Source organism: Capra hircus, chromosome 25 (assembly GCF_001704415.2).
Source record: "Capra hircus breed San Clemente chromosome 25, ASM170441v1, whole genome shotgun sequence".
NCBI classification, from domain to species: Eukaryota; Metazoa; Chordata; class Mammalia; order Artiodactyla; family Bovidae; genus Capra; species Capra hircus.
In genome coordinates this window covers 22,324,151-22,339,915 of record NC_030832.1, presented here as the reverse complement: position 1 = coordinate 22,339,915, position 15,765 = coordinate 22,324,151, and the positions used below count along the sequence as shown (strand labels likewise).

Sequence of the window (15,765 nt, the reverse complement as noted above, 5' to 3'; positions counted from 1 at the left end):
TGATACATAGTTTGGAACTCCTAAAAAAATAGGAAGCTGAGCTTGAAAGGGGGTTTCTATTGGCCTCATAGTCTGAGCAATAAAATAATACTAGGAAAGGATTACAAGGATTACGGCACAAGACAATGGTAAAGCCCAATCCAAAATCTGGTTTGCTGAACAACTCTTCTAAATCCACTCCTCTTTTGAGACTTAATTACTAGTTCCTTCATAATTCCTTCCAACTCATACAAAACTCACTCTTGACCTCTAATTAAACAATGCTCTTTTCCTAATTATTTCAGATGTTAATCTCACTCTTCCAAATAGAACTAATTACTGCTCTGGGAACAAAAACCAGTTCTGCTCGCACTGTACTCCCCCAGCACCAGGTACTCCAATTAAATACCAATTCCTGCTTTTACTAACACTATAAACCCACCCACCACCACACATGCACTCTTCCCACTCTTTCTTCTACCCACATTCTACTTCTTTAAGGACCAGTTTAAATCCAATCTATTCAAGCAAGCATTTCCTGGGCAGCTCAGCATGTGGTTAAGAGCTCTGGCTCTGAACCTAAAAGAGAAGCGGGTTTAAATGTCAACTCCACTACCGACCTGTATAAGCAACTTATTTAATATTTCTCTAAAGCCTCCATCTTTATAAGAGGTTTGAAATGCTACCTCCCTCCCTCAGAGGTGTCTTGTGAAGATTAAGTAACGCAGAGGAAGTGCTTAAGAGATGCACGTCAGCGTACAGTAAACATTGGCCCCAAGAGACTGGGTACAAAACACTGCACCAAGTTAATGTTAGTATACAAGGAAGCTGGTGACCAAAGAAAAGAGAGTAGCAAACAGAAATGGCACACCTCCCAGAATGGTTAACTTCAAGAAGATAAGCGGTAACACGTGTTGGCAAGACATGGAGAAAAGGGGAACCCCTGACACTGTTGGTGGGAATGTAAATTGGTGCAGCTACTATGGAAAACAGTATGGAGGCTCCTCAAAGAATTAAAAAGACAACTACTAATGATCCAGCAATCTCACTTCTGGCTACATATGCAAGAGAAATGAAAACAGGATATCAAAAAGATACCTGCATTCCTATGATTACTGCAGCATTACTCACAATAACCAAGACAGAGAAACCACCTAAGTCCATCAATGAATGACGATGCCTTATATATATACAAAGGAACATTATTCAGCCTTGAGCAAGAATTCTGCCATTTGCAGCAACTTGGATATGAAGCCTAAGGGCATCATGCTAAGTAAAATTAGTTACAGAAAGATAAACACTCTGTGACTATCACTTACATGTGGACGCTAAAAAACCAAACTTGTGGTTACTAGCGACCAGGGGATAGGAAAATTGAGATCTTGTTAAACAGGACTTCCAACTAAAGGGAATAATAAATTTGCAACTAAGGGGAATAAGTTCTGGAAATCTAATGCACAGAATAGTGATTACTGCCAATGATACTGTGTTTTATGTTTCAAAGATGCCAAGAGACTGGGTTTTAGATGTTCTCATCACAAAAAAGAAACAATAATTACGTGACCTGAGAGAGGTATCAGCTAATACTTCTGTGATCATCCTGCTGGAACACAGCAGACCCCTGAACAAGGCAGGGATTACAGGCACAGACCCTATGCAGTCGAAAAGCTGCATGTAACTTTACAGTTGGCCCTTCAAACCCACAGTTCCACATCAACAGATTCAACCAACCGCAGATCATACAGTAGTACGTATTTGGTGAAGAAAAAAAATTCACAGATAAGCGGGACCATACAGTTCAAACTCACATTCTCGAAGGTCAACATGTATATAAATATTTCAAACCAGCAAGCTGTACATATTAAACTTGCACAAAGTCAGATGTCAATTATACCTCAATGACACACACACACAGAGGTATGTACTGAGAAAAGAAAATGGAACTGACTTTGTTAATCATACCTCAATAAAACTGGAAAAGTATAACTTCCCTGGTGGTCCCAAAGTTAAGAATCCGCCTGCTAATGCAGGGGACACAGGTTAAAGCCCTGGTGTGCGACGATCCCACGTGCCTTGAAGCAAATAAGCCCATGGGCTACAACTACTGAGCCTGTGCTCCAGAGCCCATGTTCTGCAAACAGAGAAGCTGACACAGCGCAATTAGACAGCAGCCTCCTCACTGCAACTAGAGAAAGCCTGAGCATAGCAACCAAGGCCTGCGCAATCAAAACTAATTGAATGTTTTTAAAAACTGGAAAAAAATTAAAAAGGAAAAGTGGAACTGGATATAGAGAAACAATTATTAATGCACCATTCAGAATGAGGCAGATGCCAAAGCAAACAGTTCAAGACTCCAGATTTCAGACCAGACCACACCAGGTACCAAAAGACCTAAGATGTCACAGGAAAACTACAGATCGATAACCCTTGTGACCACAAACTCAAAAATCCTCAACAGAAGACTAATAAATCGAATCTAGCAACACATAATGGGAACTATATGCTACGCCCAAGTGAGATTTATCCCAGGGATGCAAAGCTGGTTTAACATACGAAAATCAATGTAATATAACACTGACAGAACAAAGGATAAGACAACATGGTCTCAACAGATACAGAAAAAGCATCGACAAAATCCAACACCCTTTCCAGACAAGACAAAAATGTTCACACCAGGAATAGAATGGAACTTCATTAATCTGACAAAGCCCACAGTTCACACTGTTCTTAATGGTTAAGACTGAATGCTTTTTCTCTACGATGAGATAAGACAAGGATGTTCACTTTTACCATTCCTAGTCAACATTTTCCTGTAGGTTCTAGTCAGGAAAATGAGGCAAGAAAAGTAAGTGGGGGAGGAGGCTCAAGAGGAAGGGTGTATATATATATGTATATATATGAAATTATGACTAATTTGAGTTGCTGTATGGCAGAGACCACCACAACATTGTAAAACAATTATCCTCCAATAAAAAAAAGAAAAGAAAAAGAAATAAAAGGCATAAAGATTAGAAATTATATAAATGAGCTCAACAGAGCTGCAGGATATAGAATCAACATACAAAAATCAATTGCATGACATGCTACAGCACGTCTGAACCTTGAGAATATTGTGCTAAGTGAAGTCAGTCAGTCACAAAAGGACAAACACTATGATTCCATGCACATGAGTTACCTAGAACAGTCAAATTCATTGAGACAAAAAGTAGAATGGTGGATCCCAAGGGTGGAGGGGAGGACAGAACAGGGTGTTATTGCTTAATAGGTACAGAGTCTGTTCTGCAAAGATGAAGTTATGGAGGTGAATGGTAGTGGAGCAACATTATGAATATGCTTAATTTCACTGAAACGTACACTCAAAAATGTTTAAGAAATAATAGCAAATGAAACAACTTACAAAGGATTAATCTCCAAAATATGCAAGCAGCTCATTAGCTCAATACTAGAAAAACAACCCAATCAAAAAGGGAGAAAACCTCAACAGACATCTTTCCCAAGACATACAGATGGCTAACAAACACACGAAAAAAATGCTCGATATTGCTCATTACTAGAGAAATGCTAATCAAAACTACAATGAGGTATCACCTCACACCTGTCAGAACGGCCAACATCAAAAAGTCTACAAACAATAAATGCTGGAGAGGGTGTAGAGAAAATGGAACCCTTTCACACAGTTGGTAGAAAGGTAAATTGATACAGCAACTATGAAGAACAGTACGGAGATTCTTTAAAAAAAAAACTAGGATTAAAACTACCCTATGACTCACCAATCCCACTACTGGACATTTACCCTATGTGTGTGTTTGTTGCTCAGTCGTGTCTGACTCTTTGCGACACCATGAACTGCAGCCTGCCGGGCTCCTCTGTCCATGGAAGTTGCCGGGCAAGAATACTGCAGTGAGTCACCATTTCCTTTTCCACCATATACCCTGAGAAAACTGCAATTGAAAAAGACACATGTACCTCAATGTTCACTGCAGCACTATTTACAACAGCTAGGACATGGAAGCAACCTAGATGTCCATCGACAGGTGAATGGATAAAGCAGCTATAGAACATATATGCAACGGAACACTACTTAGCCATAAAAAGGAAGGCATTTGTGTCAGTTCTAATGAGGTGGACGAACCTAAAGCCTATTTAAAAAGAGTGAAGTCAGAAAGAGAAAGACATATCATATATTAATGAATAGATATGGAAATCTAGAAAGATGATACTGATGAAGCTATTTGCAGGGTGGCAATGGAGATACAGACATAGAGAACAGGCTTGTGGATACGGTGGGGGAAGGAGAGAGTGGGATAATCTGAGAGTGGCATGGAAACATATCTATTCCTATATGTGAACCAGATAGCCAGCAGGAATTTGCTATCCCATAGGGAGCTCGAAGCAATGCTCTGTGACAACCTAAAGGGGTGGGATGGGGTGGGCAGGTTCAAGAGGGAGGGGGCATATGTACACCTATGGCTGTGGCTCACGATGATGTATGGCAGAAAGTAACACAATATTATAAAGCATTTATCCTCCAATTAGAGATAAGCAATTTTTTTTTTAAAAGTTTAAGACAGCAAATTGGCCGTACCAAAATTTTAAATTTCTGTGCTTCAGAGGACATCAAGAATGTGAAAAGGCAACCCACAGAATGGGAGAAAATATTTGTAAATCATACATCCAACAAAGGACTTGCATCTAGAACATATAAAGAACTCTTGACAACTCAACAATAAAATATAAGCAAATTTAATGGGCACAGGATTTGAATAGACATTTCTCCAAATCAAATACACAAATGGTCAGTAAGTATATGAAAAGATGTGCAGCGTTATCAGTCATTACAGAAATGCAAATCAAAATTACAATGAGATACCACTCACAGTGGTGAGGACATGCAGAAAATGAAATACCCTGCTGGGAGAAATGGAAAATGGGTGCAGCTGCTTTGGAAAAGCTTGGTGGTTCCTCAGAAAGTTAAAACAGAGAATTACCATATGCCTCAAAATTCTACCCCAAGGTGCATACCCAAGAGAACTGAAAACATACCTCCACACAAACACTTGTAAATGAATGGTCACAGCATCATTATTCATAATAGCCAAAAAGTGAAATGGATTATTTTTTGCCCATAAAAAGAATGGAGTACTGATACATGCCACAACATGTATGAACTGTAAAAACATGCTTAGTGAAACAAGCAAGACAAAGGGTCACATATTATGATTCCATTTACACAAAATCTCCAGAATAGGCAAAACCATACAGACAAGTATAGACTAGTGGTTTGCCAGAGGCTGGAGGCGGGGTGAAGGGGGAGCGATCAATAGTAAGTATGGGTCATTTTTTGAGGGGGTGGGGGGAGGGGGGTATAAAAATGCTCTGGAATTAGGGAGCTGTGATGATTGCACAATTCTGCAAATAAACTAAACCAATGAATCATACACTTTAAAAGGGTGAACTTTATGCTATGTGAAAGTGTTAGAAAAAAATTTTTTTGAGGGAGAAATTGAAGGAGACATTCAGAGAAGGAGGAACTGAGGACAGAGCAGGAGGTAGAAGGGATAAACCTAAACAGATAAGCTTAGCACAGACAAGAGTATGGGCTTCAATTCCAGAGTCACTAGGGAGGCAGTGGAGGTTTCTAAGAAACAGTGACAGGCTGAGAACTGCAGCTTGAGCATGATTAACTTGCAGCAACGTAAAGAAGGCACATTTTACATCCCCTTCTAGCTTTTCACAGTGCGATTCTCACTTATGTGCCGCACATCGTTTAGGGACTCACAAGTACAATCTTAAGTGAAACATATTTCTCTGACATCCTTGTACTGTCAATTAACAGCAACAAACAGAGATTTGCTCAGTTGTGTCCGACTCTTTGTGACCCCACAGATTGTAGCCCAACAGGGTCCTCTGTTCACGGGATTCTCCAGACAAGAATACTGGAGTAGGTTGCCATTCGCTTCTCCAGGGGATCGTCCCGACCCAGGGATCAAACCTGGGTCTCCCTCAGGGAAGCCCCTAACACAGTGAAGTAATGCTTAAAATACATTTAAAACTAGTGCATACTTCACACCCCACAGCACTATGTCCTAGTGTTTTCTGGGGATACTCCAAAAGAGTAAGAGAAAAGAGACCAAAGTCAACAAAACACAGATGTCAAAATTGTAAAAAATATTCAGTATCACTGCAGCAAGACGTTCAATCAATGCTGGCTGACTCAAAATTACTAGTAAGAATAACAAAACAAGTGACTTGGTTTCATCGTGTTTGTTATTATCCAAAACCTAATCAATTGATGTTTGCAGAGAATATCTTGTAAGGTTCAAAGTATAAAATTCCTTAACCAAGCTTCAATCTGTTTTGAACATTCCGTTTGAAACGGGAAGTCAGCTGAGTCACGGTCACACAACACACTAAAATTCAAAATGCTTTTTCCCTGTTAAAAGAGTAGAAACGCTAGGATTTCTGCTTCATAACCAGCTCACACAGAATATGCAATTCCTTTTAAAAATAAGACCACCTTGATAGGACATTTAAACTGTATAGTTGGGCCTCCAAAGCCCAAGTTCCAAATTCAGATTCAATCAACCAAGGATCAAAAAAAATTCCAGAAAGTTCTAAAAAGCAAAACCTGAATTGCTATATACAGGCAAATGTTCACATAGCATTTACACTGTATTTACAACTATTTACATAGTATTTACATTGAATAAAGTATTATAAGTATCTAAAAGATGATTTAAATATAAGGGAGAAAGTGTGTAAGTTATATGCAAACACCATGCTATTTTATATGAGGAATCTGAGCATCTTTGGATTTTGGAATGGGCTGGGCTGGGGGATTTGGAACCAACTCTCTGAGGGTCAACTCTTATTTTCACATTGTTGCTGTTTGAGGTTTTGTTTTTTGGTTTTTTTAAAAGAGAAACTATGCCTTAGTCAAATGTTACTTTCTCTTTTTTAAATCTTAAAAATATCTTTATTCACATTATTCAGCTCCTCTATCATCCTCCCTATGATACAATATTTCTTAATATTTGGGGAGCCATAAGCCTTTGAAGTACTCTAAGGATTTTTTTTTAAAGCATACATTCAGTTTTTTGAACTATTTCATACCATCCGTGGTCCCTGCAGAATTCAAGATGAGAGAGTGTTCCAGTGGCACAATACCACTGTAATTTCAACGGGGGCGTTCTTTTGAAGAAAGCCTATCACAAGCCCAGCCCGATGTTTCATTTTCTTACTAGGGTTATCAGTCTATTACAGGTGAAAAGCCAAAAACACATAACTTTTATGTCTAACAATAAAAGAGTTATCTTCAGAATAACCTTTCAAAAAGCTGCAATCATTACAGTTGGCCAATTTAAAAAAGGTGTGATGACTCACCTAGAGCCAGACATCCTGGAATGTGAAGTCAAGTGGGCCTTAGAGAGCATCACTGCGAACAAAGCTAGTGGAGGTGATGAAATTCCAGTTGAGCTATTTCAAATCCTAAAAGATGATGCTGTGAAAGTGCTGCACTCAATATGCCAGCAAATTTGGAAAACTCAGCAGTGGCCACAGGACTGGAAAAGGTCAGTTTTCATTCCAATCCCAAACAAAGGCAGTGCCAAAGAATGCTCAAACTACCACACAACTGCACTCATCTCACATACTAGTAAAGTAATGCTCAAAATTAAACTTCCAGATGTTCAAGCTGGTTTTAGAAAATGCAGAGGAACCAGAGATCTAATTGCCAACATCCACTGGATCATGGAAAAAGCAAGAGAGTTCCAGAAAAACATCTATTTCTGCTTTATTGACTATGCCAAAGCCTTTGACTGTGGGGATCACAAGAAACTGTGGAAAATTCTGAGACAGATGGGAATACCAGACCACCTGACCTGCCTCTTGAGAAACCTATATGCAGGTCAGGAAGCAACAGTTAGAACTGGACATGGAACAACAGACTGGTTCCAAATAGGAAAAGGAGTACGTCAAGGCTGTATACCGTCACCCTGCTTATTTAACTTCTATGCAGAGTACATCATGAGAAACGCTGGACTGGAAGAAGCACAAGCTGGAATCAAGATTGCTGGGAGAAATATCAATAACCTCAGATATGCCAGTGACACCACCCTTATAGCAGAAAGCGAGGAGGAACTAAAAAGCCTCTTGATGAAAGTGAAAGAGAGTGAAAAAGTTGGCTTAAAGCTCAACATTCAGAAAACGAAGATCATGGCATCTGGTCCCATAATTTCACAGCAAATAGATGGGGAAACAATGTCAGGCTTTATTTTGGGGGGCTCCAAAATCACTGCAGATGGTGATTGCAGCCATGAAATTAAAAGTCGCTTGCTCCTTGGAAGGAAAGTTATGCCCAACCTAGATAGCATATTCAAAAGCAGAGACATTACTTTGCTGACTAAGGTCCATCTAGTCGAGGCTATGGTTTTTCCAGTGGTCATGTATGGATGTGAGAATTGGATCATAAAGAAAGCTGAGCACTGAAGAATTGATGCTTTTGAACTGTGGTGTTGGAGAAGACTCTTGAGAGTCCCTTGGACTGCAAGGAGATCCAACCAGTCCATTCTGAAGATCAGTCCTGGGATTTTTGGAAGGAATGATGCTAAAGTTGAAACCTCTAGTACTTTGGCCACCTCATGCGAAGAGTTGACTCATTGGAAAAGACTCTGATGCTGGGAGGGATTGGGGGCAGGAGAAGGGGATGACAGAGGATGAGATGGCTGCATGGCATCACTGACTCGATGGACCCAAGTCTGAGTGAACTCAGGGAGTGAAGACGGGAAGGCCTGGCGTGCTGAGATTCATGGGGTTGCAAAGAGTCGGACACAACTGAGCAACCGAACTGAATTGAACTTAACTGAGTTATTGTAACCTCAACTATTTAAAATTATACCTCAGCTTCAACTAATTGTTTGGCACATCCTGAAATGCAAAAAACAAAACGCTGAGTTAGTGTAAAGGTAAAAGTACTGGGTAAAAAAATTTCCTTCTGAGTAGTGGGGGAGGGCGTCTGATGTGATGTACTGGCAACAAACACGTCATCTATGTGACACCGCTGCCAGAAAGGGTTAACCTGAACCTAATCACACAGAAACCACAGGACAAATCCAAACTCAATCCGCAAAACAACTAGTCTGGACTATCCCAAAATGTCAATGTCATGAACAGGAAGAAAGGGATAAGGAACTGCTCCTGATGGAAGGAAATTAAGACAACCAAATGCATCCCTGGATTAAGGAACTGAGAAAAAAGACGAAAAGACATTATTAGCACAACTGGGAAAATCTGAATATGAACCAAATAGCACTGTAACAAAGCCAAGCTTCTCCAACTATGATCTGTTTGATTGCTGTTACACAGAATGCCCGTTCTTTCTTTAGGGGTGACAGGGCATGAAAAAACAAATGTGGCAAAATATTAGTAACTGGAAAACCTAGGTGGAGATACAAGCATTCACTGCACTCTTCTTGCTACTTTAATTAAGATTTGGATGATTTTTAAATTTTTTAAATGGGAGGACATTTTCTTGATTTTGAGTGAGAGACATCATAAGTTAACCTAAGCAGAACATATACAGCCATATTTAAGTCTTCCCAATTGTGGGCAATACTTTTGAGATTGTCATGAAACGGAGCTGTAAAGGACAGTAATTTATACTCACAGATTGATTTCAGACACCAAAAGTCATAAGAGGTTACAGAATGGTACTCAGATTTTTTAATGTTTATATTTAAAATTTCCATAGAGGGTTTTTACACACTTTAAAATTAAGCTTACCTTTTATGATTCATTTATTCTACCAACTGATGTACCACATAGCTTCCGAATAACGCTCGAAAGAAACCTATGAGTATGAAATTGTTGGCCCACAAAGCACATCACAGGAAAGCAACACAAAAATTGAACAAAATCAGAAGCTTCTTCCCCCCAAATAAAGTTGGGTGAATTCCAAGAGCACCCTATCTAGGAAGTTCACACCTGCTTTCTCTAGTCTTTTCCTAGTTAGCACGTCCCAGGAAAAGGTGTCTCAGATAAAAACACTCCAGGTTAGATGCTACATTATATAGTATGCAGTATCTTTAACAACTTCTCTCATGTGATAGCATTTAATGGTTGGTTTTAGGGGGGAAAAAATATCCGCATAACGTAAAGCATGTAACTTCATCTTCAGACAACACACACTACATTAAATTAGTAAGATGGTCACAAAATAGTCTATTGAGGTACTTATTCTGTTTTCAGAAAGAAAGAAGAAACCAAAGTTATCTTTTTTCCTATTGTGCAGTATAAAACACTGCCTAGCCTGAAGTACCCTAAGAGTCAAAAGGTCTGTTTGAATCCCGGATTTGTCACTTTAGAGACCATAACCTTGGCCACTGTTTTCTCACTTGTAAAATGAAGGATCCAAATATTGGCTGGTGTTATGGTCTAGATCTAAATACGCAATGATTTTATCATTTTGGCTTCCTATATATATATATATATATATATATATATATATAATTTACAAAATTTAATTTATACATGTACTTTATATATATTATATAATTTACTGTATATATACACACATATATACTTTTTTAAGTTAGATACATTGAATTAGAAGGTTTTTTTTTTTAAACCATAAACTGTAATTTATCATCTTTTTTCCCCAAACCTCAATGTCTGTTCTCACTCACATTAATTTTGTTCAGAGGCTGGGTCAATCTCCCCTTCGCCCAAGACAGAGATCCCTGTATATTTAGTGGATTTTAATTTAAAAAAACATGTAGCCGCATCAGGTCTTCGTTGTGGTGCACAGGTTCTAAAGCTCGAAGGCTCAACAGTGGCTGCCCATGGGTTTAGCTGTCCCAAAGCACGCAGGCTCTTAGTTCCCCAACCAGGGATCAATCCCACGTCTCCTGGACCTGATGGCAGATTCCTAACCACTGGATGGCCAGGCAAGCCCCAAGACTCCTGCAGCTCCAAGACTCCTCTCACAACTAACCCCAGTAAGTAGGTGCCAAACACCAGACTCAACATCTTGAGTAATCACACTCCTGCTTTTCTACTACCGCTTTAATTTGGGTGGTCCTCACCTCTTGCCCAGAAAACTAGTTATCATTTTTCTATCCTATCACCACCCTATCTTAAAGCTTCGTAGTAGCTTCCCACAGTGTAAGATTTATGCAAAATATCCTCCACTGGATATTCAACAAACTCTACCCCTGCCCCCACTCTTACACGCCAATGCAACTAACTACTTACTGCTATTTCACAATCCCCTATACTTTCTGGATGTCGCACCTTTATTTCTGCTGTTGTTCCTACACTGCCTTTTCCTCTGCCTTTTAAAATGGATTCCATTCTTTTAAAATTTAGTTTCAGTGGTGATCTCTCGTATCTAGACATTACAGCTCTGCTTTTGAATGCCAGGATACTGACAAAAAGTGACAACTTTAATGGCCGACAGTAAATTAAGAAGGAGAGTTGACCTCATGCGGGCAACCAAACTTATCAACTGTGCCAATTTTATTTAACCGGCTCTGGCTACCTGGCACACTGTCTTCAGGGTTTGCAGCTTAGCAGAGGAAAAGGAGAATGGCAATAAAACTTCCGTCATTCATTCAGAGACTGGAGGAGTTTCTAAACAGGGGGTCTACACAGTGGGAATCTGAAGTCCCATGGTATTACGAAAGATATTTAATGCTTACAGATTTACTGTTAAAAATCCAAATGTTTGGTTGTATTCAGGAAACGTGAAGATCTAGAACAGTGGGGGTGATTCCACCCCTGAGGGGACCTCTGGTGGTATCTTAAGACATTTTCTGACCGTCACACCTGAGTGAGTACTTCTAGCCGATGCTGCCACACAGCCCATAGTACACAGGGCAGACTTCACAGCAACAAATTATCTGGTCAAAATGTCAACAGTAGATCTACTGGTTAAGACTCCGAGCTTCCGGGGCAGGGGGCACGGGTCTGATCCCTGGTCAGGGGACTAAGATCCCACGTGCCTCATGGCACAGCCAAAAAAGAGGTCAACAGTGCCCAGGATGAGAAATTCTTATCTAGGAGTGCTGCCTGTATATGTGGGTTCTGCCTCTCCAAAGATACTTCCACGTTTTTTGGAAGTGAAGAACCATGCCTTTTGTGAGGCAAATACAGTCCAAAGCGTAACATCTCCTGCAGTTGCCAGTGGTGTGGGCTCCTGGAAGTTACTTAACCTCTTTGTGCATCAAAGTCTTCACCTGTAAAACAGAGACTGGGATCCTGAAAGCACCTACCTCAGAGAATTCCAGGATCAGATGAGTTGATGTAAGATCTTCATAGTGTGCCAGGCAGACAGAAAACACCCACTAAACCCAGCTACTGCCATTTTTCTCTTCCCTAGTGCTTAGGCTTGCATTTGGAACATCTAAGATGGGCAAGAAATGTTTACTCACTGAATCTAGGATAATGCCTTCCTGGGGAGGCACAAATTGGTAAAGACAAATATACTCTCCTTATTTGGAAAAAAGGAAGCACAGAGCTAAGGATGGAGTTGGAAGGAAGCATTTGCCCACCTAATCTTCTCTCAGAAAACTTTTAACCTTTAGGAAATGTTCCCCTCGCCCAGGGACCTTGGTATACACTGGCCTGTAACACCCTTCATATTTGTTTTTCCTTTTCATTCTTTCTAACCAACTGAAGATCTGTGAATTTATGAATGGAATGGCATCGTCTTTTGACCCTGGCATCATTTACCCGGAGTTAGTTATTCAGGTGCCCATTACAGCCTTCCTCCTATAATGCACATGGAGTCTGTGGCCAGGGACAACACTTGACTCCTTTTTATAAAACCCAAGGGGCCTCACAGACCTTGGCAACTGGCAGGCCCAAACCTCTCCCTTCACAGATTAGGAAGAGAGAGGCTAAGTGATTTGCTTAGAGTCAAGGTCATATTAAGTGACAAAGCTGGGATTCAAACTCTGATACATAGCTGATACAGACTCCAAGTTCTATCCAACTGTTAATAGCATATAGAAATTATACCTGTTGTAGAGACAATTTTTAATTACGTCCCAGAAAACCTCCACAGAAATTGTACTGATAGTTACCTGACAAAGCAAAGATAGAAATAGACTGACACCCCAAGCTCCTTTCTGAAAGTGTATCTTAAAAACTCAACCTGTTTATTTAATCATTTCATATCTTAACGTTAATAGCTTCTAACAAGACTTAAATATCCAGTTATTTAGTCAGCAACGTCAGGCTTAATTTCCTTTAAATGACTGTGTAATTATTTTGAACAACAGAATATCTCTTATTTGCTAAACCAATGACGACCATCCTTCACTGACTGAACAGATTCTTTAATGACCAGTTTAACAAATTAATATCTATATAACCCCAAAGACCAGCAATTTGAAATGATTCTATATGCTGAAAAAACATCCAGATGATTTGAATTGTGAATGTTAAGACCTCAATACAAACACAAAACTTACAATTACCAAGCACAAACTACATTAAGACCTGAGATAGACAATTTTTATTTTATTTCGTTCAAGTAAAAGCTGCTCACTGATTAATCTAGAAGTTTCTCTCAGTGTCCCAATATGATGCAAAAGAAAATGGCGAAAAAGAAAGGAAAAGACTGTAAGACCAGAAAATGAATGTGAAAAAGAGTTAAATGCCTTGATGCTTAAGCAATTACAGCTCAATCAATAAAACTCAACATTTTCATAGGGGCATCGTTTAAAAAACAACAACAAAAAAAAACCCTTTGTGGTGATGATTTAAGTTACCAGTGCAAAAGCACTCAGGTCCAAGGGGAGTGAGAACCACTTACTGGGAACAGATTTTTAATTATTTTACCACCTGATAAAAGGAGCACACACCGAACGTAGATATAAATGTATTTTCAACAGAAAACAAAACGCAGTCTATGCTCGGTAAAGTTCAAGGGCAAAACTGTTTTCACTGCAACAGAATCCGCCTGACTACAATGTGTTGGGGGTTGGCGGGGGGGGGGGGGGGGGGGCGAAGACATAGTATCTTTTTATAAAGGCAACAATTTGAGTTACAAAGTAATAACGGGGAAGCCAAAACAGTTTGACAGCCCGCCATAAGAGCCGCCTCAATCATGAGTCACACAATGCCTGCAACCATTTACAATAGTAATTAATGCACAAGTCCCCTAATTAAATTCTAAAAGGGTGAGAATGCTTTAACTAAGTTTACAAGAATTGCTTTTCGCTGTTTTTTGCCACCCCCTCCCCCCGCCCAAGAAAGGAACACACGCGTAATTACGCATCTCCCCGCAATTCCTCCATCCAGTATTCCCTCCAGCCTCTTCTCCGGGTCTGTTCCCTGCGTGCGATAGAAAATGACACGGGAGAACTTCTAAACCCAGCAAGGGCGAGCCAGGGTGGAAATGCACGATTAATGAAAGGGGATGAGAGGCGGAAAGCGCGCCCATCTTACCTGCTAAGATTCCTTTCTACGTCTTTGGTAGCTTTAGCTTCCAATTCTCTGAAACGGAAAAGAAAAAGGGGGAGAGAGAGAGAGAGAGATGCGCGTGAAAACGGAGCTGCTGCTGCAGAGGCTCGCGCCGGAGCCGGATGGGGCGGGGGAAAGGGAGCCCGGGGGGGGCTCACAAAGCTGCGGGGCTGCAGCCCCGACTGCGGTCAGGCGGCGCGGGCTAGCCGCAGCCCCCGGCCCGGCCCCAGCGGCGCAGCGCGGCCCCTCCGGGCCTCCCGTTCGGCCTCCGCAGCGGCGCAGCCGGCGCCCCCTTCGCCGAGGCCCGAGGTCTCGGGGACGCCCGGCGCCGCCGCCGCCCGCGATCGCGGGCCCTGCGGCAGCGCCCGAGGCTCCTCCCGCCCGGAGGGAGGCCCCCGCCCCGCTCACCTCATGTGTGTAAAGTGCACGAGCAAGTGGGGCGCGGCGAGTGAGGCTCGCGAGCCTCAAGCCCTCCGTAGCGCCGCGGGGAGAGGCCCGAGCCGCTGCACCAGCGCCATTTTCTACACCGACCCGCTACCGCCGCCGCCGCCGCCGCCGCCGCCACCGCCGCCGCCGCCGCCGCAGGCCCCAGACCGGAAGTGAATGCCCCACTCGGCAACCCCTTCCGGGAGTGTCGCAGCCACCGGCCTCAAGATGGAGGCCCTAGCAACTAGACCAGCAAACTGGGCAGACCCTTGGCAACCGCCCTGGAGCTTGTCACAGCCTCGGAGCTGCCCCGCACAGCGGCTTGCGGGCCCACCGAATCCTGAGCATACCCTTTCTCGGTGCAGTCGGCTCTGATTCTGACATGAGTTCCCTCCCCTTCTCCTCCTTCTTTGCTGCGACACAAGTTTCCTTCCCTGCTGCCCGGCCCCTCCCCGACAGAAACACACCAAAAAAAAAAAAAAAAGAATCGCCTAAACCGCAAATTCTATCCCTGCCGCAGCATGATGAGCCCGCGCGGCTTTTGAAATCCGCCACTTGCGATTACTTTTGACCTTGGGCCAATTGTTTAACCTCTCTGCTTCTCTGTTTCCTCCTCAGGTAAAGAATGCATACCTGAGGATGACTGTGACGTTTAAAAGCGACTTTTATCCTTCGAGTTAGGCTGACCATTTGACTCAGCAATTCCTCTTCCATGAATTTCTGTTCAAAAACTAATCCTGGGTACCTACAAATATGTCACCATCGTGATATTAAGTCCTGCGTTGATGGTAGTGAAAAATTGTGAAGGCGAAAATGTCCAACATTACGAGGTGGCTTTAAAGACTGAACTACTTCATGTGTTAGGATACTGTTAAAAATGATGGTAAGGAAGAG

At 41.7% G+C, this 15,765-nt stretch overlaps 1 protein-coding gene across 4 annotated transcripts in view; it reads right to left on the bottom strand.

Annotated features, from left to right (window-relative positions):
- TNRC6A (trinucleotide repeat containing 6A) overlaps window positions 1-15,043 on the bottom strand; it is a 97,336-nt gene extending 82,293 nt beyond the window's left edge. For 3 of the 4 annotated variants that reach the window (XM_018040459.1, XM_018040460.1, XM_018040461.1), the window contains exons 1-2: window positions 14,854-15,042; window positions 14,431-14,478 (exon numbers count right to left, since the gene is read on the bottom strand). In XM_018040459.1, the coding sequence (XP_017895948.1) occupies window positions 14,431-14,478; window positions 14,854-14,858 (53 nt within the window). In that variant the 5' untranslated portion in view covers window positions 14,859-15,042. Of the gene's footprint in view, window positions 1-14,430; window positions 14,479-14,853 lie in introns of all 4 variants that reach the window. The other variant, XR_001917255.1, reaches the window with a different exon arrangement.